Genomic DNA, 24,248 nt, shown 5'->3' on the forward strand with positions numbered 1-24,248 from the left:
CAGTAACAGTATAGTCCGAATTGCTCCCCACACCGGTGGCTGCACCTGTCAGTCTGCGCAAGGGCGGACGGTGCAGGCCGATGTGGGTCCCCACCCACCCTCAGCCTGTGTCCCTCTAACCACGTCAGGTAGGCTACCACTCTGTGTCCGGTACTAACCTCCCACCCCACGGGCAAGACCCTGTGGCCAGAGCCATGCCAGGGCTAAGAGGGACTGGAGGGAAGCAAGACTGCTGTTGGGGGCACGGCGGGCCTGGCAAGAAGGGGCGATGTGGATGCAGCCGCCCTGCTGCTGCTAGACGGTGGGATCAGCAGGCCGAAAAGACACCTGTACGCAGTCACCGCCGCCAAGACAGGGAAGCGACCAGTGCATCCATCCGCGGGTGGCTGAAGGGCTAAAGGAAGCGGGGGGGGGGGGGGGCGCACAGGGACCAGGATGCAGCCCTTACGGCGAAGGCAGCCCTGTGTGGAGCGGCCTGGAGGACCGGATGCTAAGTGAAATGAGCCAATCAGAGAGACAAACAGCATGTGACCTCGCGTGTATGTGGAATCAGAGAAAGCTGGGCTCCTAGGAGCAGAGAGCAGAGCGGGGGTTCATGGCGTGGGGTGGGGGTCGGAGGGGGAGGAGCTGGGCAGATGCGGGGGTGGGGAGTCACAGTGGTGGGGGAAGTGAGACGCACGGCGAGAGCGGTGGCACAGCTTGGTGACTGCGTGAATGGCTCCACACCCGCACAGGCACGCACCATCCACGGCCGGCGGCACATCCTGACAAAGGCACCGCGCGGGGCATCTCAGAGTGGTCTACGCAAACGGAGATGGCCGGAGGTCGCCAGGCAGGCGGTATCCTGTGTGAGGCCACGGTGGCGTTCTGTGCATGACATACGGTATCCTTGGGAAAATACGGAAGTGGTGTGCGGGCACCAGAGATGGACAGGGAGACTGCAGACCCCGGGCCAGCCCCTGGCCGGCCCCCGGGCGCAGGGAGGGCAGCTCAGAGGTGGATCTCCAGCAGGTAGCGCAGGCGACACTGGCTCTCCTGGTAGATGAGGTACTCGCTCTGGGAGAAGTGGGAGCTGCGGAACTGTGGGCAGGGCACGGGCCGGCCCTGTGGCACCGCCACTCGCTGGCCATCCAGCTCCAGCTCAGTGTCCTGGGTCGGGTCTGCAGGGCACAGCAAAGGTCACTGGGCCCCTGCGCTCCCCATTTGTGCCACAGTGACTGCCTCCTCCCACCTGAGCCCCACGGTGCAGGCTGGACTGCCGGCCTGCAATAGCCACACACACACACACACACACACACACACCCCAGCTTCCCTCTGCGGAATGCCTGCTCCTCCTTCAAGGACACCTCTCCCTGAAGCCCTCCAGGATCGATTGGTGAGCTGGGGCGGGGTGGGGGTGTTTGTTGGAGGACAGTGGATGTCCACGGTGAGGAAGGCTGCTGCTTTGTGTCCTCCCTGCGAACATGCCTGTGCCCTGTCTCAGTATCCCAGCCCCACCGCAGGTCTGGTCAGTGCCCTGGGGCTCACCTGGCTCTGTGTGGCCTCGGGCAATGACACTGTCGAAGCCAGGGGGTGGACGCTTAAGGCCGGAACTGTCCGTGGTGATGTGGTGCTCCCTGCCCAGTGCCACCTCGCCCAGGAACATGTAGCCGACGTAGTGGGGCCCGCACTGCATGCCAGTAACTGCAGGGCAGGCGGAGGCTCAGCGGCGGGCGGCCCGGAGCTCCTGCCCGGCTCTCGGCTGCTCTCCTCTGGGTGGCTGCCGCAGCCGCAGGTCCCCTCGGCTCCGGCCAGCTTCCTCCTGCCTCACCTTACGCCCTCACTGCTGGCCCGCCTGCCCTTCTCACCCCGGCCTGTCACGGCCCCCTGGATTAAACCTGGGGAGGGGCTTCTCACTGCAGCCTGCTCTGCTGTCTGCTACTGGCATCCACGGCCCCCACCTTGCCGTGCTTTCTTAGACTCCCCTGCCCCCTCCCCAGGCCCCATGATCTTGGGCAACCTCAGAGACCCCAGAATGTGAGCCCCACCCTGGACGAATCCTGGGCCCTGGAGTGGGTGGGGCTGGCCTTCAGTGATGGGCGTGGCCAGGGCTGAGCCAAAAACTCAAAAGCCACTGGAGACACCTCTGACCTTCCGCTACCTCACTGCTGCTCTCCCACCCCCAGCCATCCCTTGTTCGGAGCCTCTCTCCACGGTGTGCCCTGCTCGCTCCATCCGGCCTGCCTACAGCCTCTGGCCTCTGCCCCACGCAGCCACCAGGACCCTGCTGGTTTCAAGTCCAACTGCGCCTTCCACTGCGCTCTAGGTAAGACCCCCTGGATGGTCCAAGCTCCCCTGGCCATGTTCTCATCTGCTGCAGTCTCCCCGCCTCTGTATCCACCCCACTGCCTTGAAACTCCTCTCCCAGTGCCTCCTGGTTCTGCTGGGCACACTCATCCTACCTGGATCACCTCCTCCAGAAAGTCCTCCCTGACCAGCAGGCTGGGTGCCCCCAAGCCCCAGGACGACTGCTGGGCATCGAAGGCTCCTCCCCCCGATCTGCAGGGGTTTCTAGTGGGCAAGGATGAGGCCCGGTCTCCCTTAGTGCCCCCATGCCCGGCCAGGCTGGGCCAAGCAGGTGTCTCACCATAGCTCGCCGACTTGCTGTTCTCCGAGGCGAAGTAGATGCCTTTGCCCACGCGGCCGCCGGAGTGTGGCATGATGCGGAGCCCGCTGCTGAGGATGGCGGCCACCACGGCCACATTGGTGCCATGCCACAACAGCCTCCGATTCCCCAGCTTGGAGTGGGCCTGGAACCTGTCTCCCTGAGCAGGGAGGAGTGGGAAGTGGGAGTCACGCCATCCAAGGGTGCAGGGCCCCTGGGTGCCACGCACTCACACTCACACACACTCGGCCTGCTGGGAAGGGCTCTGAGTCCCTGAGCAGCTCACTAAGGGCCGGATAGGCTAAGCTTATCTCCCTAAGGGCCAGGGTGACTGGCGGGGGGCGGGGGGGACTGTGCCTCACCTCCCCTTCTCGGTTCACTTTCCAGATGTGTTGAAGAGTGGGGCACCTGTGCTGGCTGCCAGTCTGCTCTAAGTAGGTGCGGATCACCTGTGGGGAAAGGGGAGGATGGAGGCTAGGAGTGGGTACAGGTGTGTGTGTGGGGGTGGCTCCTGGATCAGCCGCCTCTTCCCCCCAGGCCCAGGAAACACAGAGAGAAGGTGCCCAGAGGGGGGCCGCTGGCAGAGGGGCGGTGCCCACTGTGAGCCCAGCACACCTGGTACTCTGGTGCCTGGGGGTCCAGCAGCTGCAGCTGGCAGTGGAGAAGCTGGTAGTCGCGGTCCAGCGGGTGCGGCACCTCCTCCACCCTCCGCTCCTCGGGGGCTGCCTGCAGGGCCTGGGCCAGCTCGATGTCTGCCAGCACCTGGGACCATGAGCACTGGCAGCTGGCCTGCCCACTTGACCTCTGGCCTCTCCCCCCACACACCTGGGACCATGGCCACCCCGCCCGTGTGTGCCCCTGCCACTCTCACCCCATCTGTCTGGTAGGCCTTCCCCGCAGTCCCCCCACCCCCTGGCCTGCTGCCCCGTGGCCCCTGCCACGCCCTCACCAGAAGCATGTCCTTCTTGGTCCGCAGCAGCTCCGGTGAGTTGATGGGAGGGGGCCGGCTACGGCCGAAGTTGTGCGGGATGACGGTGTAGAAGTGGGAGGACAGCTCCTCCAGGCTCCGGCCGCAGTCCCCGGGGTCCTTCAGGGCCGCCTCCAGGGCCTCCAAGGCCTCGAAGCCGCGCGCGATCTGCTGCTTGCTCAGCTTTCCCAGGGGCATCTTCTTCACATCTAGGGGCCAGGGCGTGGAGACCCTCAGTCCTGCCCCGCCCGGCCCCTGGCCACCCCCCCCCCCCGGCCCCTGGCCCCTCACCCAGGTTCATGAGGGCCATGCTGTCCTTGAACATGTCCTTGCTGAAGATGTTGGTGATGAGCTGCTGCGTGGCGGGGTCCAGGGAGCAGGGCTGCACCTGCTTAGCCCCGGGCCTCGCTGGGCCTCCATCCACCTGGGAAGAGGGACATGGTGGGCAGGAGCGGCAGGGCAGGGCCGTACTCGGAGCAGGGCACGGCCTCGGACAGACCGGCCGGGTCTGGGACAGAGCCCAGCCAGGCCCCTCCCCCTGCCCTCCCCGGCCGTCACCTTCACCACGGCCTCCTGGGCCTCGTCCTCTCCCTGCACTTCGATGAGCGTGTACTTGCCGGGGTGGGCCACAAAGCGGTCCCGGTCCGCCCAGTGGTTCTTGGTCTTCTCCCGAAACTTCTTCTCAAAGTCCTTCTTGGCATCTGCCAGGCTTTCGAAGTGGCTGATCTTCGACTGGTCCGTCTCGCCCTGCAACCGACAGCCTTGAGGGCTGGTGCTGCGCACGCCCTGGACGGCTGGAGGGGGAGGCAGGGACAGGCAGCTGCTATGGCCTCCTGGGGACCTGGGCAGGAAGGCGGGGGTGGGGGTGGGGTGGCCCCGGCTCACCACGCGGCCCCAGCGGTTCCAGCAGGCGAAGCCAGCGTCCTCCTGCAGCAGCTGCATGATGTAGAACTTGTTGTTGTTGCTCCCGATGTTGGTCTGGTTCAGGGTGCAATCGTAGTCCTCGTGCACCTGCGAGAGGGGGTGGGGGCTGCTGGTGGGCCCTGATGGGGACAGAAGGACCAGCCACACTGGGCGTCAGAGAAGGGTCTGTCCAGGAAGGGCCGGATGGGGCGGGCATGGTGCTGGCCGAGAGGACAGAGTCCTGAGGACAAGGCTCAAGCCCGGCGTGGGGGTTGGGGGAGTGCTGGACGGATGTGGCTGGGCCCTGGGGAGCCTGCCGGGGCTCTGCAGGCACACGTGACCTACTGGACCCATGGGGGACAGCCCTGACCTCGGGGCGGGGGGACATGGCCTGGCTCTGGGGCTCCCTGAGGGGCCTTGAGCCACAGGGCAGAACTGGGCTCCCCCGGGGAGAGGGTTTGTGCTTAGGAGGGAGCAAGTGGCAGCCTGGCGTCTGGGACTGTGGCTCACCTGGGTCCCGGGGTTGTGGCGGAGTGGACAGGTGGGGTCCACGCGGATCACGCGCTTCTCTGTGGGCGCGGCCCTGAGGGCCTCGGCGGTGGAGCGGAAGCTGTCTTCCTCGCCTGCCTCCGGGCGCCCCTTCTTCTGGGGGCCTGCAGGCTGTGGCGGGGGCTTGCGCTTTGGAGCCATATGACAGTCCTGGGCCACAGCAGGCACCCTCAGGCCTCCCTGGCTGCCGCCCGGTGCCTGGCCTCATGGCACTACCGTGCCCCATCCTGGAGCCCCCACCGCTTCCCTCTCTGCTTCACTGTGCCCATCCCATCCGAGCCTCTGCACCTCAGATAGCCCCTTTCCCAGGCACAAGTGCAGGCTCAGGGCCCTGTCCCGCCCACCCACTCTGGTCAGCATCAGGGAGGCAGCTGCCCCCCCCCCCCCCCCCCCGCCCAGCTTCCCGACAGCGCCTGAGGCCAAAGGGAAAGTGAAAGTCTCTCCCTCCCACTTGGTTCTTCCCGGATCACAGCACCGTCTGGGTACCGGCTGCCCCTCCCCCTGGCCACCAGCTGGGCTTTCACCAGAGCTATGGAGGGGTGGGGAGGTGGGCAGCGCCTCTAGGGGGCAGCTCTCCTGAGGCCAGATCTGTCCCCCAGAGCTTGGGACCAGTGGTCCAGAAGCCTCTTACCCGAGGAGTCAAGAATTCTTGGGTTTCGATCAGGGGCCTGGCACTGTCGCAGGGCAGAAGCAGGTCCTACTCCACCCCTGCCCTGCCCACCCCTGCCCTGCCCAGGCCTGTGGGCAGGCCCACAAGGCACTCACCTAAGAGAGGCAGGGACAGGGGGAGGTGGCTGCAGGCTCTCTCAGGCAGTCACAGGTCTGTGAACACTTCTAAGTGGCCCTTGAGGAGCTGAGACATGACTCAGCCAGAGACTTCCCAACAGTCACAAGAGGGGAAGAACTGGGCGGAGGGTAGAATGCCAACTATTTGGCCACAAGGGGGATGAATCAGAGCCTGGGGCTGGCTCGGGTCTCTGGCCTCTCCTGCAGATGGGTGGACACTGATCTAGACACATCCAAGGCTCACGGGTCTGATGCAGCCTTGGCGTTGCTCATCTGGCCTGGGACCTGCGGCACGTGTTCACCGGCTGCCCAGTGACCTTGGGCACTGTCTCTCTAGGGCTGCTTGGATCCCCACTAGTTTAACGCCGGATTAGTTTACCCCAAACAGGGAGGAGTCACGCTCCAGAACGCGGAATCCCGCATCTCTGGCGCCCCCAAGCGGTCAGAGGACGCAGAGACAGCGCTTCTGGTTCGACCCCCTCTTGAGAAATCAGCCAGCTGAAGAGCGCATGCTCCCCGGCCTCAGGCCGGAAGCTCCGGGGACAGGCGTGCTTCCTACTCAAGCCAGGAGCGGGAAGCTATAGGCTCTCTCGGAGGCGTGGCCACAGCGATATATCCAATGGCGCTCAGGGGCGTGGCAAAGCGGCCAAAAGGCCCAATGGACCCCGCGGGGGGCGTGGCCTGCCGAACAGTGGAAGCCTATGAAGGCTCCGGGTGTTGCGGCGAGGCCGGGGCTTAGCTGCCACGTGAGTTCTCTAGCGGGCGCTGGAACACACACGGCAGGCAGCATGTCGGCAACAGCGGCGTCTCGGAAGCGGGGAAAGTCTGCGTTGGGGAGCGGAGCCGGTGCTGGCCCCGGCAAAAGACGCCGAAAGGTGAGCTGCGGTCCGTCCGGCTACCGGGACAGCTCAGCAGTCGTCCCATCCGGGGGACGCGAACCCGGGCCCCTCCCCAGCCCTTCGCGCAGGACCCTGGCCGGAATCAGCCTCGTCCTTCCCTTATCGGCCCGAGTCCTGGAAACCCTGGCGCTTGACCAGGGACGGGAGGCAACGCCTTCCCCAGTCCCGGGCCGTTAGAGGGACCGGAGGCGCCCTTGGTCAGTGCCGGGGTGTTCGGGACCGCAGACCAAAGAAAGGGTCCTGTAATTCCCAGGCAGACTCTGCGGGGGACAGGGGCAAGTCCAAAGGTGGAGGCAAGATGAATGAGGAGATCTCCAGCGACTCCGAGAGCGAGAGGTGAGCGGAAGGGGAAACTGAGGCCCGCGGTGTGCGGGAGACTCAGTGAGCCCAGGGAGAGCTGCGCCTCCGATTTCTGACCCTCTGAAGTGCCGTCTTTTTTGAGGGGTCCCTGTGGAGAGGACCCCAGGGCTCAGGGAGACGCCTCCCCGATGCATGGCAGGGAGTTCAGTGCAGGGCTGGACTGACAGGCCCGGGGAGTGCTCGGTGGTTCTTGATTGTGTTTTTCACAGTTTCACAGTTTCTCGTCTGTCTTGACCCTTAACAAGCCAGGCACTGGCGTCGCTGCTCGGGGTATGGAGCTGAGCAGACAGGTGAAGAGGGGACCAGTGTCTTCCCGCCTTGTGTTCTGGGAGCAGAGGAAGGACTTTTAAGTAGGGCCTGGGAGAGGAGGAGGAGTCTCTTGTTCTGGGCTTGGAGAAAACCCTGGGGGCAGAACGGGAGTGTGGAGAGGGCGGTGGGAGAATCCAGGCAGGGAGGCGCTGGAAGCCCCCTCCTCCGCAGGTGTTGGGGTGGTTGCTGTGTTGCGGGTGCTGCAGACGGCCGCACCAGGGGCTCCTGGTGCCTTCCTGCTGAGTGGGATTTAGAAAGTCTGCTTCTGAAATTGAGTACGTGTTCCCAGGAAAGCTTACTGTGCTTTTCTTTCTAAGATTTATTTATTTGTTTGAAAGGAAGAGTTACAGAGAGAGAAGTAGAGAGATCTTCTGTCCACCTGCTGGCTCACTCATCAAGTGGCCACAATGACCAGGGTTAGGCTAGTCCAAAGCCAGGAGCCTGGAGCTCCATCCGGGTCTGCACGTGGCTGGCAGGGGCCCAAGGACTTTCCCAGGAATGTTGACAGGGATCTGGATGGGAAGTGGAGTAGCTGGGACTCAGTTGGTGCCCATGTGGGATGCCTGCACTGCAGGCAGCCGCTTAACCCACTGTGCCACAATGCCTGTCCCCCGTGCGTGTCTTTGTATTTTTTTTTTAATTAGTCCTCTTATTTTTTAAAGGTTTATTTATTTGAAAGAGTTACAAGAGGCAGAGGCAGATGTGGAGAGAGAGAAGTCTTCCATCTGCTGGTTCACTCTTTAAATCCCTGCAGGGGCTGGGATTGGGCTGATCCAAAGCCCGGACCCAGGAGCTTCTTCCAGATCTCCCAAACAGGTGCAGGGACCCAAGCACTTGGGCCATCTCTTGCTTTCCCAGGCCATAGCAGGGAGCTGGATTGGAAGAGGAGCATCCAGGGCACTCCAGTATTTTTAAATACGGCCCCTCTAGTATTTTTTTTTTCTTTCTTTCTTTTCTTTTTTCTTTCTTTCTTTTCTTTTTTCTTTCTTTCTTTTTTTTTTTTTTTTTTTTTGACAGGCAGAGTTAGACAGTGAGAAAGAGAGAGACAGAGAGAAAGGTCTTCCTTTTCTGTTGGTTCACCCCCTAAATGGCCACTATGGCCAGCGTGCTGCGCCGATCCGAAGCCAGTAGCCAGGTGCTTCCTCCTGGTCTCCCATGCAGATGCAGGGCCCAAGCACTTGGGCCATCCTCCACTGCCTTCCCAGGCCACAGCAGAGAGCTGGACTGGAAGAGGAGCTACCAGGACAGAATCTGTCACCCCAACTAGGACTAGAACCCGGGGTGCTGGCGCCGCAGGTGGAGGATTAGCCAAGTGAGCCGCAGCACCGGCCCCCTCTAGTATTTTTAGTTTTTTTTTTTTTTTTTTTTTTTACAGGCAGAGTGGACAGTGAGAGAGACAGACAGAGAGAAAGGTCTTCCTTTGCTGTTGGTTCACCCTCCAATGGCCGCTGCAGCCAGCGCACCGTGCTGATCCGATGGCAGGAGCCAGGCACTTAGCCTGGTCTCCCATGGGGTGCAGGGCCCATGTACTTGGGCCATCCTCCACTGCCCTCCTGGGCCACAGCAGAGAGCTGGCCTGGAAGAGGGGCAACCGGGACAGAATCCGGCGCCCCATGTGCCGGTGCTGCAAGGTAGAGGATTAGCCTAGTGAGCCGCAGCGCTGGCCCCCCTCTAGTATTTTTAAAAGTTGTACTGTGGGGGCTGGTGCTGTGGCATAGTGGGTAGAGCCACTGTCTGCTGTGCTGGCATCCCATATGTGCCCCAGTTCACATCCTGGCTGCTCCACTTCTGATCTAGCTCTCTGCTGTGGCCTGGGAAAGCAGCAGAAGATGGCCCAAGTCCTTGGGCCCCTGTACCCATATGGGAGACTTGGAAAAACCTCCTGGCTTGGGATTGGTTCATCCCCAGCCATTGTGGCCATTTGGGAAGTGAACCAGCAGATGGTAGACCTTTGTCTCTCTCTCTTTTGCCTCTGCCTCTGCCTCTCTGTAACTCTTTCAAGTAAAATAAATGAATCTTTAAAAAAAAAAAAAAGAAAGATGTACTGTGGAATGTGTTAATACAGAAGAGTGTATTTGTGTTGGAGAGAGAAATGATAAAGCGTTGGAATCCTGTGCATCTACCATTTAGGTTCAGAACTAGAACATTTGCAGAAACATACAAGCCCCAGCTGTCATTTCTGACTTGGCTTAATCATTTGTTTTCTTCTTTTATTATAAAAGAGTTTTAAAGGCCCCATTTGGGTGTAATGTGTATGCAGTGACACCCACCTTTCTCAGTGAACTCTGAGTTCTGACGGCACACGCGGTCGTGTCGCTGCTGCCATCATGAAGATGCTGGTGGATTTCATCACCCCCGGCCCCCGCTAACCGCTGTCCCGAGTTTTGTCTTATCCGAATGCCCCGTGAATGGAATCTGCAGTGTGTCTTTCCCTTGCTTTCCTTTAGAGTTCTGCCTCCCATGCGTGAATCCCTGAACAAGAATAGTGCGTTTGGGGCTGCTGGGTAGAAGTCCCGACCTTGGCTGTACAGGGGAGAGGTCAAAGGCAGGCTGGATACCCGGCATCTGGGGCGTGGTCTGGCCTTGGCTGTCCTGAGAGTTTGCGAGGTCCCTTCTGGGGCGGGAGTGAGGTCATGAGTGACGGGTACGTGCAGGTCTGTGCGCAGAGGACGTGGTCCCCAGGATGTCTTCCAGCTTCCAGAATCAGGTCAAAGTAGGACCTGTGTGTGAGTGAAGCTCGGGTCTTCCGCCGGCCCAGGGACTGGGGCGTGAGGGGGACAACACGAACTCCAGCAGCGCCAGGCCAAGTGCCAGCCAGCTAGGACTCACCTGGACCCTTGTCCTCGGGATGAAAAATGGCACGTGGCAGTGCGTCGTGGGCCCTGGGATCTGGGCCTGAGGCCACTGCCTGGTCTGGGAGATGTCGCCCAGGGATGGCCTGTGTGTTGTCCCCGCCCCCCCCCCCCCGCCTCCATGCCACACCTCCTTGCTTGGGGAGCACATCCCCTGTCTCCCAAAAGGAGGACGGAGGACACCTCGCAGTCTGACAGCATCCTTGTCGGCGGGGCGTTCCCCAGCCTGGCATGACGGGGCCCGGCAATGCGGGGCTGAGCGTGTCTCTCTGTTGCTGTGCGCGACGCTCCTCGTCTCGGTCTTGTGGCTGTGCAGAAGGCTGAAGCCGTTTTGATGGCTGACCCTTTGTGTGTGGCCTGATTTCTCTGGGAAGCCTGTAGAAGCTTCTCTCCGCCCCAGAGAGGAGAGATTTTCCGCTACTCTCCTTGGTGCTGGGTTCCGAGAGGGGCCCTCCCGTCTGGTGCCGTCTGGTCAGTCGCTTCCTTCAGTCTTCTGCACGTGGCACCACCGGCCCTGTGGGCTGGCAGGGAGGGCATCAAGGTGGCCCGGATGCTGAGCCCCTCAGACCCAGCGCCCTCCCGCCCACAGCCTGGCTCCAAGGAGAAGAGAGGAGGAGGAGGAGGAGGAGGAGCTGGAGGAGACTGCCCAGGAGAAGAAGCTGCGCTTGGCCAAACTCTACCTCGAGCAGCTCAGGCAGCAAGGTGAGCCACGTGCTGGCCAGGCGAGGGGCAGGCCTGCCGCCCGCTGCTGTGGCCCCGAGCCACCTGACGGGTGACACAGGCGTCCTGCGGGCTGCCGGGGCTACTGGGGCTGACTGCTCTGCGGGGGATGGCCAGGAACTCTCACGGGCTTCCTGGAGCAGGCCAGACCTGCACGTGGCTCTGGAGTGACCTGACCAGGAAAGGCAGGAGGAGACCACGTGACCCTCTATCCTCTCTACAGAGGCAGGGTGGATTTCCCTCGGCGTTTGGGACCAGCTGTCGGGCAGTGGGGTGGGGATGGGACGAGGGGAGGGAGCCTCAGTTTACTTGGTCTGGTCTGTCGCACAGAGGAGGAGAAGGCCGAGGCGCGTGCATTTGAGGAGGACCAGGTGGCAGGGCGCCTGAAGGAGGACGTGGTGAGTGGGGAGGGCAGTGGGGGGTGTCCGTGGCTGGCCCTGCTCCCTGGACCTCACCTTTCTTCTCTGTGCGCAGCTGGAGCAGAGGGGCAGGCTGCAGAAGTCAGTGGCAAAGGAGGTGAGTGCACACGGCCCCTGCGCATAAGGTTGGAAGAAATTGGGGGCTCTACTGGGCTTGGTGGGCACGAGGTCCCCTGGGAACTCAGGCGGCAGTGGGATTTTGCCCCGGACCATTGTGGACAGACAGGGTCAGGGAAGGGTCTGGTCTTTGCAGCCCTGGGTCCTGTTTTCCTTTTGCCCAAGGTTGTAGGGCAAGGTTGGCATGGGGCAGGGAGTGGTGGTGCCTTTGTGCCGCCACCCGCAGTGACCCAGCCCTACCCGCCCAGGTCCAGGCCCCAGCCCCAGCCGACATTCGGGTTTTGCGGGGCCACCAGCTCTCCATCACCTGCTTGGTCATTACCCCTGATGACTCGGCCATCTTCTCCGCTGCCAAAGACTGCACCATCATTAAGTGTGAGTGCCTGCCTGGGGCGGGGGTGCAGCCCGGGGGCCACCAGGCGGGCTGGTGTGGGGAGAGGGAGTAGTCCTGGCAAACGGAGCCCTGACGGAGGAGCCTCTGGAAGCGGGCTTGCACTCACGGTGGAAGCTTCCACCCAGCCTGGGGCTTAGGAGCGGTCAGTGCCCACGGGCCAGTGAGCAGAGGCAGGGCCACGACCCACTGGGAATTGGCAGTGCAAGTGGGAGATTGGGCTGGAAGACTCGGGGGCTCTGTGGAGTCCTGGGATGGAGTCCCTGGAGCTCCCTTCTCTGTGGGCTTCCTGGCTGCCCTTTGGGTGGGCTGAGTGTCCCCACTTAAGAAGAGGAGGGGAACTTGTCCAGAGACCGCAGTGGCTGAACCAGCTCCTGTGACCCCTGGCCTGGACTTCTTCTCTGGCCGCTTTTCCATTGCTGGCCCTCGAGGGGGCCGTCAGCCAGCCCTGTTCCCCTACCCAGTAGCCTCTCTCCCTCCCCGGTGGCAGGGAGCGTGGAGACCGGACGGAAGCTGCATGTGATTCCTCGTGCCAAGAAGGGCGCCGAGGGGCAGCCCCCTGGCCACAGCAGCCATGTCCTTTGCATGGCCATCTCCTCCGACGGCAAGTACCTGGTAAGGCCAGGTTGGCCCCTGGGGCAGGCGGAGGCCTGGGTGCGCTGTGGGACCGCTGTGGCCACCAGGTTGGCCCCTGGGGCAGGCGGAGGCCTGGGTGCGCTATGGGACCGCTGTGGCCACCAGGTTGGCCCCTGGGGCAGGCGGAGGCCTGGGTGCGCCGTGGGACCGCTGTGGCCACGGTCCTCATCCCCCTGCAGGCCTCGGGCGACCGCAGCAAGCTCATTCTCATCTGGGAGGCCCAGAGCTGCCGGCACCTGTACACCTTCACAGGACACCGGGACGCCGTGTCGGTGAGGAGCTGGGCCGGCCTCGGCAGAGCACCTGCTGCTTGGGCCGGCTCACTGCTGGCCCCTGGGGCGGGTATGCCCTTCAGGAGGGTATGGTCAGTGAGCTATGGGATGGGGAAGGTGCTGGGGAGACCCCAGCTGAGCCTGCACAGGGACGGGGCCCCCTGAGAAGTCTGCGTGTGCCGCAGGGCAGCAGGGCCGCACGGACGGGCCCCATGCAGCCTCCACGGGGCTTCTTGGCTTCTCCCGGGGCCTGAGCTCCGTCACCCGCTGTGCTCCAGGTTCGCTTTTGCTCCCTGTCCCTGCACCCTTAGGGGCTGGCGTTCCGCAGAGGCACCCACCAGCTCTACAGCACCTCGCACGACCGCTCCGTGAAGGTGTGGAACGTGGCGGAGAACTCCTACGTGGAGACGCTGTGAGTGTGCCCGGGCAGGGGCGCGCGTGTCCTGCGGGAGTTCCCGCGTGACCCCGAGCCGTCTCTGCTCTGCCCCGCAGCTTCGGGCACCAGGATGCCGTGGCCGCCCTGGACGCCTTGAGCCGGGAGTGCTGTGTGACGGCGGGGGGCCGGGACGGGACGGTGCGCGTGTGGAAGATCCCTGAGGAGTCCCAGCTTGTCTTCTACGGCCACCAGTAAGGCGCCTGTGGGGCACCTGGGGCCGCGCGGCTGGGGCCGGGGCCGGGGCCGGGGCCGGGCCCTGCTCCTCACCCTGCCTTCCTGCAGGGGCTCCATTGACTGCATCCATCTCATCAACGAGGAGCACATGGTGTCAGGTGCAGACGACGGGTGAGCGCCACCCCCTTGATTTCTCTCTCTCTCTCTTTCCAATACTTATTTAATTATTTGAGAGGCAGAGTTACAGGCAGAGAAAGAGAGAGAGGTCTTCCATTTGCTGGTTCACTCCCTAAGTAGCAGCTATGGCTGGGGCTGGGCCAGGCTGAAGCCAGGAGCTTCTTCCAGGTCTCCCACAAGAGTGCAGGGGCCTATGGACTTGGGCCATCTTCCACTGCTTTCCCAGGCCATAGCAAAGAGCTGGATCGGAAGAGGAGCAGCCGGGACTAGAACAGGTGTCCATATGGGATGCCGGCACTGCAGGCAGTGCTTTACCCACTGCACCACAGTGCCGGCCCCAGTAGCCGCTTTTCACAGACAGGGGCACTAAGGCCGAGAGCTGGGCTGACCTAGGACATGTTCCCCCGGCTGCGTGTGTGTCTGTCCTGCCCTGGCCCTCACTGCCTGTCCTCTGTGCCCACAGCTCCGTGGCTCTGTGGGGCCTTTCCAAGAAGCGGCCCCTCGTCGTGCAGCGAGATGCCCATGGGCTGCGTGGGGAGCCGGGCCTGGAGCAGCCCTTCTGGGTGTCGTCAGTGGCAGCGCTTCTCAACACAGACCTCATAGCCACAGGTGGGTGCCCCCTGCGTGGCAGGGAAGGGGAGGGGCTAGGGAGGAAGCCAGGCTGGGGCTGCTCACTGTCTCCCTGTCTCCCAGGCTCCCACAGCTCCTGTGTGCGGCTTTGGCAGTGTGGGGAGGGCTTCCGGCAGCTCAGCCATCTCTGTGACATCCCCCTGGTGAGTAGGGCCTGGCGAATGCTCAGCCAGCTGTGCCACACTGCTGGGGCCTCTGGCGTTCCTGGCCCCTGGAACTCCTCCCCTGCCTTCCCTCTGCTCCCCTCCCTGTCCTGAGCCCTGTCCTGGGGGCTGGGGTCCAAGGCAGGCAGCAGCATGGGCAAAGGCCTGGAGGCCTGGTGCTGTGACCAGTTCTGCATGGCTGGTGCAGGGAGCGTGCCAGGCTGGGGCATGTGGACTTGACCTCCCGCACTGGAGTGACGTGGGGGAGGGTGGCAGGACCCATGTCTGTGTGTTGAAATCGCAGGACCTGGGCAGGGGGTGATGGTAGGGGTGTCTCTGGCAGGAGCGAGGCCACACCCTGGCTAGTCTTGGTGTGCACCATTTCCCTAGTCCCCACAGTACCCCTGCCAGGCTGGTGCCCTGCCTCCCCCATCTCTCAAAGGGGAGCCCCAGGCCCCCCAGGTACAGGGCTGGCCCAGGTAAACAGGCGGCAGGAGGCACAGCCTGGTAGGCCAAGCCCTTGACCGTGACGCGGCGTCTGATGTGTGACCACACTCCCTCTTTCCTCAGGTGGGTTTCATCAACAGCCTCAGGTTCTCTAGCACGGGGGACTTTCTGGTGGCTGGGGTCGGGCAGGAACACAGGTACGTGATGCCTCTTGAGGGGTGAGGGTACAGGGCAGGGGAGCCCTGCTGGGCGGCTGGGTGGGGACTGGGCTGGGTCTCAGCTCCTCCTCTGGTCCGTGCAGGCTTGGCCGATGGTGGCGGATCAAAGAGGCGCGCAACTCGGTGTGCATCATCCCTCTGCGCAGGGCCCCGGCGCCCGAAGCTGCTGGCTCCTGATGGCTCTCCCTCCTTATTTAAGTCCCTCCCAGGCCATGGCCACTCCCTGCCCCCGTTTGTAGTAAATCTTCCTCTTTTGGACCTTGTCTCTCTGTTTGTTTTAAAGATTTATTTGTTTTGAAAGATGGAGTTACAGAGACAGAGAAAGAAAGAGAGGTCTTCCATCTGCTGGTTCACTCTCCAAATGGCCATAATGGCCAGGGCTGGGCCAGGCAGAAGCCAGGAGCCAGGAGCTTCTTCCGGGTCTCCCACGTAGGTGGCAGGGGCCCATACGCTTAGACCATTACCCACTGCTTTCCCGGGTGCATTAGCATGGAGCTGGATTGGAAGTGAAGCAAGCAGGACTTGAACTGGCACCCATATGGGATGCAGCTGGCACGGGACTCCCACTCTGTTGGGGGCATAGGCACAGAAAGAGCAGGGACAAGCTGTGTTCCTACGAGCGGAGGGAAGCGTCTCAGGACCCGAGGGCTGAGTCTCCCTAGAGAGGTGGTCTTGTGCTATTTGACTTTACAGTATACCTTCAGCGGGCACGTACTTGGTCCTTGCTTTGTGCCAGCACAGCTGAGCTTCTGGGGACACAAAGGAGAAACGTGGCTTCACTCTGCCGTCAGGAGTGGGTGAAGCAGGCCAGGGACAGGCGAGACCACGATGGAGAGCGGGAGAAGGGCCGTGCAGCCTTGCAGGTGCTGGACCTACCAAGTCCCCCTCCAGTCCTGCTGGGAGGGCAGCTGGCCTAGGGCCTGCATGTGGTGGGGGTGGGACTGCTGCAGAAGAGCTGCCCTGGGGCAGGGGCCCATGGGGAAGGGACGCTTAGCATGGCTCATTCCTGGGAGGCCTGCAGGTTGTGGGGCTGGGAGCGTGTGTGGAGGGCTCATCCCATTGTGACCCTCCTGACCCGTTCTTTCCTTCCTCCCCCTCCCCAAAGAGGTTGGCTGAGAACCTCCAGGGTGGGGGTAGCATGGAGAAAGGGGGCGGAGTTGAGGGGTGGGGAAGGCGGAGACCCAGAGTGCTGGCACCTCTGCAGCTGGGGGCCACCACAGTGGTCCTGAGGGCGCTTGTGTCTTACTCCCTTACCCCAGCCTCCCCAGGCTTGCCCAGGGCTCCTCGCCCTGCACCCCTCACAGCTTCCCCTCTGGGGCAGGTGTTCAGCCCAGTGGGTATGGTACCATTTAGGACACACACATCCCATAAGAGTCCTGGGTTCAAGTCCTGGTTTGGCCCCTGATTCCGGCTTCCTGCTAATGTGGACCCGGGAGACAGTGGTGATGGCTGAAGTACCTGAGTCCCTGCACCTCCCACGGGAGCCCTGGACTGTGTTCCCAGCTCCCAGCTTTGGCCAGGTCCAACCCAGGTCATTGCATGCATTTGGGAAGTGAACCAACCGTGGGAGCTTGGTCTGTGGCGTCTGTCTCTGAATAAATAATTAAAAATTTAAAAACAAAGCAAAACGCCCCTCCGCTCTTTGCCTCAGTCCCTGTGGTAGCTCCTCCCTGCCCACTGGCTGGTCCAGGAGACACTGAAGACCCCAGCCCCTCTCTGCCCCTTTGTCAAGTGTTCTTTCTGAATTAATTGATATGATTATTTTTTTTTTCCTTTAACCCATTTATATGATGGATTATGTTGATTTTTAAAATATTGAACCATCCTTGCACTCTAGGTTAACCCCCACTGGTCATGGTATATTATTTTAAAAAAATATTTATTGATTTAATTGAAAGGCATAGAAGTGGCAGCTTGGGACTGGTGTGGCACAGCAGGTTAAGCTGCTGCCTGGCATTCCAGCATCCCATTTGGGTGCCAGTTCAAGTCCCAGCTGCTCTACTTCCAATCAAGCTCCCTGCTAATGCGCCTGGGAAAGCAGCACAGGATGGCCCAAGTGCTTGGGCCCCTGCACCCATGTGGGAGACCCTGATGGAGTTCCCGGCTCCTGGCCATTTGGGGAGTGAACCAGTGGATGGACGATTCTCTCTCTCAATCTGCCTTTCATATAAATAGAATAAATCTTGAAAAAGAAAAAGAAAAAAGAAGTGGCAGGCTAACCCTGCCGTGCCATAACACCAGTTCCTGGAATTTTCTTTACTAGAATTTTTCTAACATCAGAGTCAATTTCTTTAATAGACATGGCACTATTCAGATGTTCTATTTCTTCTGAGTTTTGATCCTTTGTACTTTTCAGTGAATTTATCCATCCCATCTACCATTTATTTTGCCCCGCTTGCTGTAGTCTCAAGTTGCTCATATATCTCATTTCCTGAGGCGGAAACTCAAGTTTTCGATTGTAGATCTTTCTTTTCCAACACATGCATTTAATTCTATAAAACTTCCTCTAATCGCTGCTTGCCCTGCATCCCACAGACTTTGACAAGCTCTGTGTTGTTTTCCAGCTTCTCCTGGGACTTCTTTGACTCAAGTATTTAATTCACAAGTAGAGGAGATTTTCCGGCCATTACCCCGTCACTGGTTTCTGCTTTAGTTCCTCCGCGGGCTGAAGCACACTGCATCACGTGTGTATCCCTTCAGACTTGTTGGGTTTGTTTGCGGCCGAGTGTGGGCTTTCTCAGCAGCGGTCCTGACGGGAGCCTGAAAGACTGGGGTGTTCTGTCTCGGAGGCCGTCGTCGCTGAGTGTGGGTCGGGCTCGGCTGCTGGCCGTTCAGGTCAGCGCAGCCTTAGCCATGTTCTGCCGGTTCGATCTGTCAGTCGCTGACAGGAGTGTCTGTGCCCGTCAGTGATGCCGGGTTCTGAACTGCTTGCCATTCTGTCAGCTTCTGGCCTCCTGCGTTTTGATGCATTGGGGTTAGGTGAGTGTGGATGTAGAATTGTTAGTGTTCTTGGAACGGTGGCCCCTTTATCATTCTGTAATGCCCCTCTTTATCCCTGATTGTATGCCTTGTTCTGGAGTTGAAGTGGTCTGAGTGTAATACAGCTACCCCGTCATTCTTTTGATTACGGTTAGCCTGGCAGACCTTTCTCCAAATCTTTACCCTTTCTCTTCTTAGTTAAGATTTTGATTTAACATATTTGAAAGGCAGAGGCAGACAGGGAGAGAAGAGAGACAAGAGAAGGAGGTTGGGGCAGAGCGTGAGCTATTGTCCACTTCCTCTGGTTCACTCCTCAAATGCCTGGAGTAGCGTGGGCTGGACCAGGTGAAAGCTGGGAACTGGGAACTCGATCCAGTCTCATGTAGGTGGCCAGGACCCGGGTACTTCAGCATCGTCCCTGCCTCCCAGGGAGGGCATCAGCACTGAGCAGGGCAGGGGTTCTTGATCACTCATCTGCTACCTGCTCATTGAACTAGCTCTTTCCTCCACCCTCAAGCCTTGTCTTCACTATTCTGTTTCCGTACCAGTGGCACGAACTAAGGTTTCAGTAAGTTTTGTTTTTAAAAGATATAATTTATTTGAAAGGCAGAGTTACAGAAAGGCAGAGGCAGAGAGAGAGAGAGAGGTCTTCCATCACTGGTTCACTCCCCAAATGGCTGCAACGGCTGGAGCTGGGCTGATCTGCATCTCCCATATGCGTGCAGGGACCCAAGGACTTGGGGCCATCTTGTACTGCTTTCCCAGGCCATAGCAGAGAGCTGGATTGGAAATGGAGCAGCCAGGACTCAAACCGGCACCCATGTGGGATGCCAGCACTACAGGTGGTGGCTTTACCTGCTATGCCACAGCACCAGCCCCTTCAGTAAGTTTGTCTTTTTTCTCCACTTATGAATACATTTTGGTTACCATCATCATCAGTAATATAGATCAAATTCATTATTACACTCTTATGCAGTATTCTGTTGTATAGATGGGACTATAGAACATTAAATCAACCCCTAGCGGATGGATATGGAAGCTTTTTCTATTGCGTGTTATTCCCGATGGCTGACATCTGTTCCTGGCCCCTTGGCTGTGGAGCCAGGGCTTCCCCATTCCTGACGGTGAACAGCAGGGAGCACTTCAGTCCTGCCTTTGAGGGGCTCGCTGTTGGCAGCCATCCTGGTGCCTGAGTCATAGCTGCCCTTATGACATCACGGGTCCCCCTCCTCCACTCTTGTCATGCCGTGGCCGGAGGAACACAGGCCTGAGGGGATCTGAACCATCTACACCCAATCCCTGCGTGACCAATGGTGAGTACCAGAGCCAGGCACACCAGGCTCGTTAGGGATGGCCCCACAGGTCTCAGGATGGAAGGAGCCCCTGACATCTGAACACACGGGGACGCCTGGGGCCATGTGGCCTTCTGAGTGGAGAGGGGACAGGGCCGCAGCGGCCCCACCGCTGCCTTTCCCCTCACTGATGCTTGCAGGCGGAGACTCAGTCTACACCAGAGGATGAGCCTCAGCAGAGTGCGGAGCCCAGCGGTGTGTCCTCGGCACCACCCGCCTCAAACAAGAAGGAGAAGGTAGGAGGAGGCCTGGCCGGGCGGCCTGAGCCCTGTCGCCTGGTGCTCGGGGGTCCTGTCTTGCGTGGTCCTCAGCCAAGAACAGGACCACCTCATTACTGCCCTCTCTCTCCGTTTCCCCTTCAGACTAAACCTCTGGCCGAGACAGAGAAAGTGGAAAATGCTGACAGTAAAGTCAAAGAAGTATGACCCCTCCCCCGATAACCTCCACCGTGCAGATCACACCTGGGGCGGGTGTGAGGGCTGCGTGCGGGGAGGGGAGCGGAATGAGACGAGGGAGGCTGGGTTTAGAGTTTAGAATTGTGTGTGTGTGTGTGTGTGTGTGTGTGTGAGTGTGAGCGTGTGCCTGTGTTTGCTTAGGAACTAAGATTGAAAGGAGAGTGAAGACGGGGAAGTGGGGTGGGGGACACTGAATACAGTGAGGCGGCAGAGGCGGGGAGCAGGTTGTGGGTGTGAGCTGCAGACAGGGTCAGAGGGCAGCCGAGCAAAGGTGCCCCCTGTGCAGCAGGTGGGGGCTTTGAAGGGAAGGCACGGGCAGAACGTGGTAACCCCTTGACCCACAGACCGCACTGTTGCTTCAGTTGGCAAAGCTGATCACTGGGGAAAGCGAGTAACTAGGGCAGGTGCAGCCCCATATTACAGATGGGGACACTGAGACGCCAAGAGCCAGGGGATGTGTTAACCAGAGGGTGTGGCTGGCTCTAGCCAGTGCTCCTGCATTTCAGGGGGAGGGTCCATTGTCATTAACGATGGCATCAGGGTCTTTCCCAGCACGGCCTGCAGCTCTCTCTGAATGTCCCCTCTTTTCTCTTGCAAGGTGCCAAAGAGAGAGAAGAAGATCTTTGATGAAAAGACGGCAGTTCTGGCGATCCAGGCCTGGTGGCGGGGCACCCTGGTACGGCGGGTGCTGCTGCACGCGGCCCTCCGGGCCTGGGTCATCCAGTGCTGGTGGCGCCTGATCCTGAACAGGGCCCTGGAGAAGAGGCGGCGAGTGGCGCTGGAGAACTTCACCCGGGAGGAGTGGGCGGCCGTGAGGCTGCAGTCCTGGGCCCGCATGTGGCGCATCCGCCGGCGCTACTGCCAGGTGCTCAACGCCGTCCGCATCATCCAGGCCTACTGGAGGTGCCACACCTGCGCTTCCCGGGGCATCATCAAGGGCCAGTACAGAGTCACGGCCAACCAGCTGCATCTCGAGCTGGAGATCTTGCTGGGCTCGGGGCCTTGCATTGTGACAGAGTGTATTCCCCTCCCAATAAAGCAGTGACGTGGTCCTCTCCACACTGTCTCTGTGTGACCAGCTCCAGGCCGAAGCTGGCAGATGCCTGGCCTCGCGGATGTGGAGTTGTCTGTGCCCCGTGTAGAGAAGGGCCCTGAGCTCCTTGCCCGGGCTGACAGGGACTGTGCTTGATTGGCACTGAAGTCTTACTGATTTATCTGAAAAGGAAGGGAGGAGGCAGAGAGAGAGATGCCGGTCTTCCGTCTGCTAGTTCACGCCCCAGATGCCCAGAACAGCTCCGGGGGGTGGTCTTCTGAGCTAGTTTTCAGTGCCTGTGCATATCCATCACATCAAAGCGAGAAGAGAAGAGGAAGGCAGACTGGAAGGCCAGCAGAGCGTGTGCTCCTTACACAGCGACGCTGCAGCTGCGCTGAATGCGGCTGTGTGATGAACCCCACCAGACTCGCCAGTCTGCACTGTGACTCACAGGAGAGCAGTGGTCATGGAGGCAGAAATTCAAAGTGCTGCATCTCGTCACGGAGGAATTTGTTTATAAAAAGCTAAAACAGGCCGGCGCCGCGGCTCACTAGGCTAATCCTCCACCTAGCGGCGCCGGCACATCGGGTTCTAGTCCCGGTTGGGGCGCCGGAGTCTGTCCCGGTTGCCCCTCTTCCAGGCCAGCTCTCTGCTGTGGCCAGGGAGTGCAGTGGAGGATGGCCCAGGTGCTTGGGCCCTGCACCCCATGGGAGACCAGGAAAAGCACCTGGCTCCTGGCTCCTGCCATCGGATCAGCGCGGTGCGGCGGCCGCGGTGGCCATTGGAGGGTGAACCAACGGCAAAAGGAAGACCTTTCTCTCTGTCTCCCTCTCTCACTATCCACTCTGCCTGTCAAAAAATAAAAAAATAAAAAAAAAATTAAAAAAAAAAAAGCTAAAACATGAAAAGGGGGCTGCAGATAGGATTCCAGGCTGCTCATTTGTTAGCCAAGCAGGGGCAGCTGCTTGCTGCTAATTAAATCATGTTTGATGGCAGCAGCCGGAGAGCTGGGGCCAGAGACAATGAACTTAACACTGTTAGCCTGTCAAGGAAGGGAGCTGCTGAAAGTGTGGAAGACACGGGGAGCAGGATCAGCAGTCAGTTAAAAATAGGGCAAATGACTTCAAGTGGTTTTCCTTGGCTCTTGATGAGCTGACAGGTGCCAATACAGCTCAGCTGTTGTTTGTTGCAGGCATAAATGCCAAGTTTGAAGTGGACTGGGGAACATTGCGTAGGAAACAAATACATTGGGAACATTTGTTGAAGACATTGAGAAAAAGCTAGTTTAGTATAACCTGAGATGGAATCTGCTGAGATGTGATAAAACTGCTAGTAGCAAAAATAGGGGTGGAGCAGAAGACTGGCTTCGTTGGTCAAGCTCACCAAGCACAGGAAAATATCAGACACAGGCTAGGGTTCCTCATTGTTATCATCCCTTTTAAGCTGTCCCAGGAGACAAGACCAATTGGAATCCTGAAGAAGCTAGCATTTAATTATTTATTTTCATACTGCATTTGAAAGGAAGGGAGGGAGAGAGAGAGAAGGCTGATTCTGAGAGATTTCATTTGCTGGTTCACTCCCCAAATGCCTTCCACAGGGCTGGACCAGCTAAAACCAGGAGCCAGGAACTCCATCCGGAACGTCCACGCTGGTGGAACGACCCAGGTGCTTGAACCAGCAAAGGTGGCCAAGCAGAGGTGGGACTTGAACCCAGGCACACTGCTAGGGGGTGTGGGCGTTCCAACTGGCAGCTTGAGCCAGTGTGCTGATGTGGTAAAGATTAGATGGATAATTTTAAGTTCATGAGCTGGAAGCCACATCTTCGTTTTGTGTTGTCATGTTCATCTACCTGTCAATCAGGAGACCCCTCCCCAGGAAGTACCTCCTCTTGCCTGGGCCGTGGGGTGGTGCCACGGAGACACTTCCTTTTTTCTGAGCACGTAAAAGGCTAGGAAGAAGGGCAGCGCTTTCTCCATGAGGATCAGGACGAGCAGAGCGAGATATGATAATTCTTTTTTAGGCCCCATTCTCCCTTAATGAAGCCCCACCTTAGGCCTGTGTATTTTTCTTACATTGTAAATAAAGTTTAACACACTGCATGTCGTGTTTGGGCCTGTATTTAGAACTCTAAGTAAAAGGCAAGAACCTGGAAAATGAATTTAGGCCCCAAACCCAGCCCATGACAGTACCACAGCACCCACCCCAGATGCCATTTTAAATGGTGAAAACTTACTATCAGGAGCAAGTAGGCGTGAGCTGCAAGAAGGGAGGGCTACGGTGGACCCTTTCTTTATAGCTGCTGAGTCACCCACATGAATGTTAGGATTGGCTGCAGGGGCCAGCGCTGTGGCATAGTAGGTAAAGCTGCTGCCTGCAGTGCCAGCATCCCATATGGGCACTGGTTCGAGTCTCAGCTGCTCCACTTCCGATCCAGCTCTCTGCTATGGTCTGGGAAAGCAGTGGAAGATGGCCCAAGTCCTTGGGCCCCTGCACGTCCGTTGGAGACCCGGAGGAAGCTCCTTGCTTTGGATTGGTGGAATTCCTGTTGTTGTGGCCAACTGGGGAATGAACCAGCCCATGGAAGACCTCTCTCACTCTGCCTCTCCTCTCTGTGTAACTCTGATTTTCAATTTTTTTTTTTTTTTTTTTTTTTTTTTACAGAGTTAGAAAGGTCTTCCTTTACCGTTGGTTCACCCTCCAAATGTTCGCTATGGCCAGCGTGCTGCACCGATCCGAAGGCAGGAGCCAGGTGCTTCTTCCCGGTCTCCCATGCGGGTGCAGGGCCCAAGCACTTGGGCCATCCTCCACTGCACCTTCCCGGGTCATAGCAGAGAGCTGGACTGGAAGAGGAACAACTGGGACAGAATCTGGGGTGCCGGTGCTGCAGGCGGAGGATTAGCCTAGTGAGCCACGGTGCCAGCCTTTTTTTTTTTTTTTTTTTTTTAATAAAAGAATATTGGCTGCAGTGGGGTCACTGCTGTCTCTCATTGGGAGTTGCCTTTGGCCAAGGGAGGAAATTTGATTGAGGTTTGTACTCTTCTAAGTGGAGTTCTGCAACCAGGGGCTGGCTTTTGGTTGGTGTTAGGGTTGAATTATGCCCTCCAGGGAGACCTGTTGGAAGTTCTAGTCCCCACTACCTCACAACGTGACCTGAATTGGAAATAGGGATTTTCATTATTTTCAGTTAAAAAAGATAATAACTCAGCTATACAAAAGAATGAAATTCTACCATTGAAAGCAAAATGGATGCAACTGCAAGACGTCAAGTTGAGTAAAATCAGCTGGCCACAGAAAGACCAATCCCCTTAAGTGGGAGCTAAAATTTATAACAGAAACTAAAGAAGAGATGCCTTTTTGCATTTTACATGTTAAACAACTTA

The 24,248-nt window shown here is 59.2% G+C and overlaps 3 protein-coding genes across 6 annotated transcripts; 2 read left to right on the forward strand and 1 right to left on the reverse strand.

The window, feature by feature from the left end:
* Positions 1-522: 522 nt before the first annotated feature.
* On the reverse strand, positions 523-5,969 carry PARP3 (poly(ADP-ribose) polymerase family member 3). 4 transcript variants are annotated; one of them, XM_008260744.4, is made up of 11 exons: positions 5,829-5,969; positions 5,025-5,213; positions 4,497-4,622; positions 4,170-4,358; positions 3,903-4,035; positions 3,594-3,820; positions 3,260-3,406; positions 3,007-3,093; positions 2,627-2,804; positions 1,528-1,683; positions 523-1,160 (listed from the first exon to the last, which is right to left on the reverse strand). In XM_008260744.4, exons 2-11 carry the CDS (start codon positions 5,202-5,204, stop codon positions 991-993), a joined length of 1,593 nt encoding a protein of 530 aa, XP_008258966.1. In that variant the 5' UTR covers positions 5,205-5,213; positions 5,829-5,969; the 3' UTR covers positions 523-990. The 4 variants fall into 4 exon arrangements, with proteins under 4 accessions (XP_008258966.1, XP_051707546.1, XP_051707545.1 ...); XM_051851586.2 differs by having other exon boundaries at positions 5,695-5,833; XM_051851585.2 differs by lacking the exon at positions 5,829-5,969 and having other exon boundaries at positions 4,497-4,654; positions 5,025-5,443.
* Positions 5,970-6,505: 536 nt separating this feature from the next.
* RRP9 (ribosomal RNA processing 9, U3 small nucleolar RNA binding protein) lies at positions 6,506-15,307 on the forward strand. Its single transcript, XM_002713229.5, has 15 exons — positions 6,506-6,724; positions 7,002-7,084; positions 10,859-10,971; positions 11,320-11,387; positions 11,464-11,505; positions 11,774-11,900; positions 12,407-12,531; positions 12,732-12,824; positions 13,136-13,236; positions 13,317-13,451; positions 13,543-13,605; positions 14,075-14,220; positions 14,305-14,384; positions 14,955-15,028; positions 15,133-15,307. Exons 1-15 carry the CDS (start codon positions 6,551-6,553, stop codon positions 15,224-15,226), a joined length of 1,518 nt encoding a protein of 505 aa, XP_002713275.4. The 5' UTR covers positions 6,506-6,550; the 3' UTR covers positions 15,227-15,307.
* A 137-nt stretch (positions 15,308-15,444) lies between these two features.
* On the forward strand, positions 15,445-20,892 carry IQCF1 (IQ motif containing F1). The gene is made up of 4 exons (XM_008260743.4): positions 15,445-19,341; positions 19,521-19,616; positions 19,743-19,799; positions 20,434-20,892. The coding sequence occupies exons 1-4, from the start codon at positions 19,339-19,341 to the stop codon at positions 20,878-20,880; spliced, it is 603 nt and encodes a 200-aa protein (XP_008258965.1). The 5' UTR covers positions 15,445-19,338; the 3' UTR covers positions 20,881-20,892.
* The last annotated feature ends 3,356 nt before the right edge of the window (positions 20,893-24,248 follow it).

Source organism: Oryctolagus cuniculus, chromosome 10, assembly GCF_964237555.1.
Source record: "Oryctolagus cuniculus chromosome 10, mOryCun1.1, whole genome shotgun sequence".
NCBI lineage: Eukaryota > Metazoa > Chordata > Mammalia > Lagomorpha > Leporidae > Oryctolagus > Oryctolagus cuniculus.

Coding starts and splice junctions, on each gene's coding strand:
- PARP3 (XM_051851585.2), bottom strand. CDS start 5,289: ATGGGGCACGGTAGTGCCATGAGGCCAGGCACCGGGCGGCAGCCAGGG. Junction 4,359..4,496: donor GGAACCGCTGGGGCCGCGTG/GTGAGCCGGGGC, acceptor TGTCGGTTGCAG/GGCGAGACGGACCAGTCGAA. Junction 3,407..3,593: donor CCAAGAAGGACATGCTTCTG/GTGAGGGCGTGG, acceptor TCATGGTCCCAG/GTGCTGGCAGACATCGAGCT.
- RRP9 (XM_002713229.5), top strand. CDS start 6,551: ATGAAGGCTCCGGGTGTTGCGGCGAGGCCGGGGCTTAGCTGCCACGTG. Junction 11,901..12,406: donor AGACTGCACCATCATTAAGT/GTGAGTGCCTGC, acceptor CCCCGGTGGCAG/GGAGCGTGGAGACCGGACGG. Junction 13,606..14,074: donor GTGTCAGGTGCAGACGACGG/GTGAGCGCCACC, acceptor CTGTGCCCACAG/CTCCGTGGCTCTGTGGGGCC.
- IQCF1 (XM_008260743.4), top strand. Junction 19,617..19,742: donor CCTCAAACAAGAAGGAGAAG/GTAGGAGGAGGC, acceptor TTTCCCCTTCAG/ACTAAACCTCTGGCCGAGAC. Junction 19,800..20,433: donor CTGACAGTAAAGTCAAAGAA/GTATGACCCCTC, acceptor TTCTCTTGCAAG/GTGCCAAAGAGAGAGAAGAA.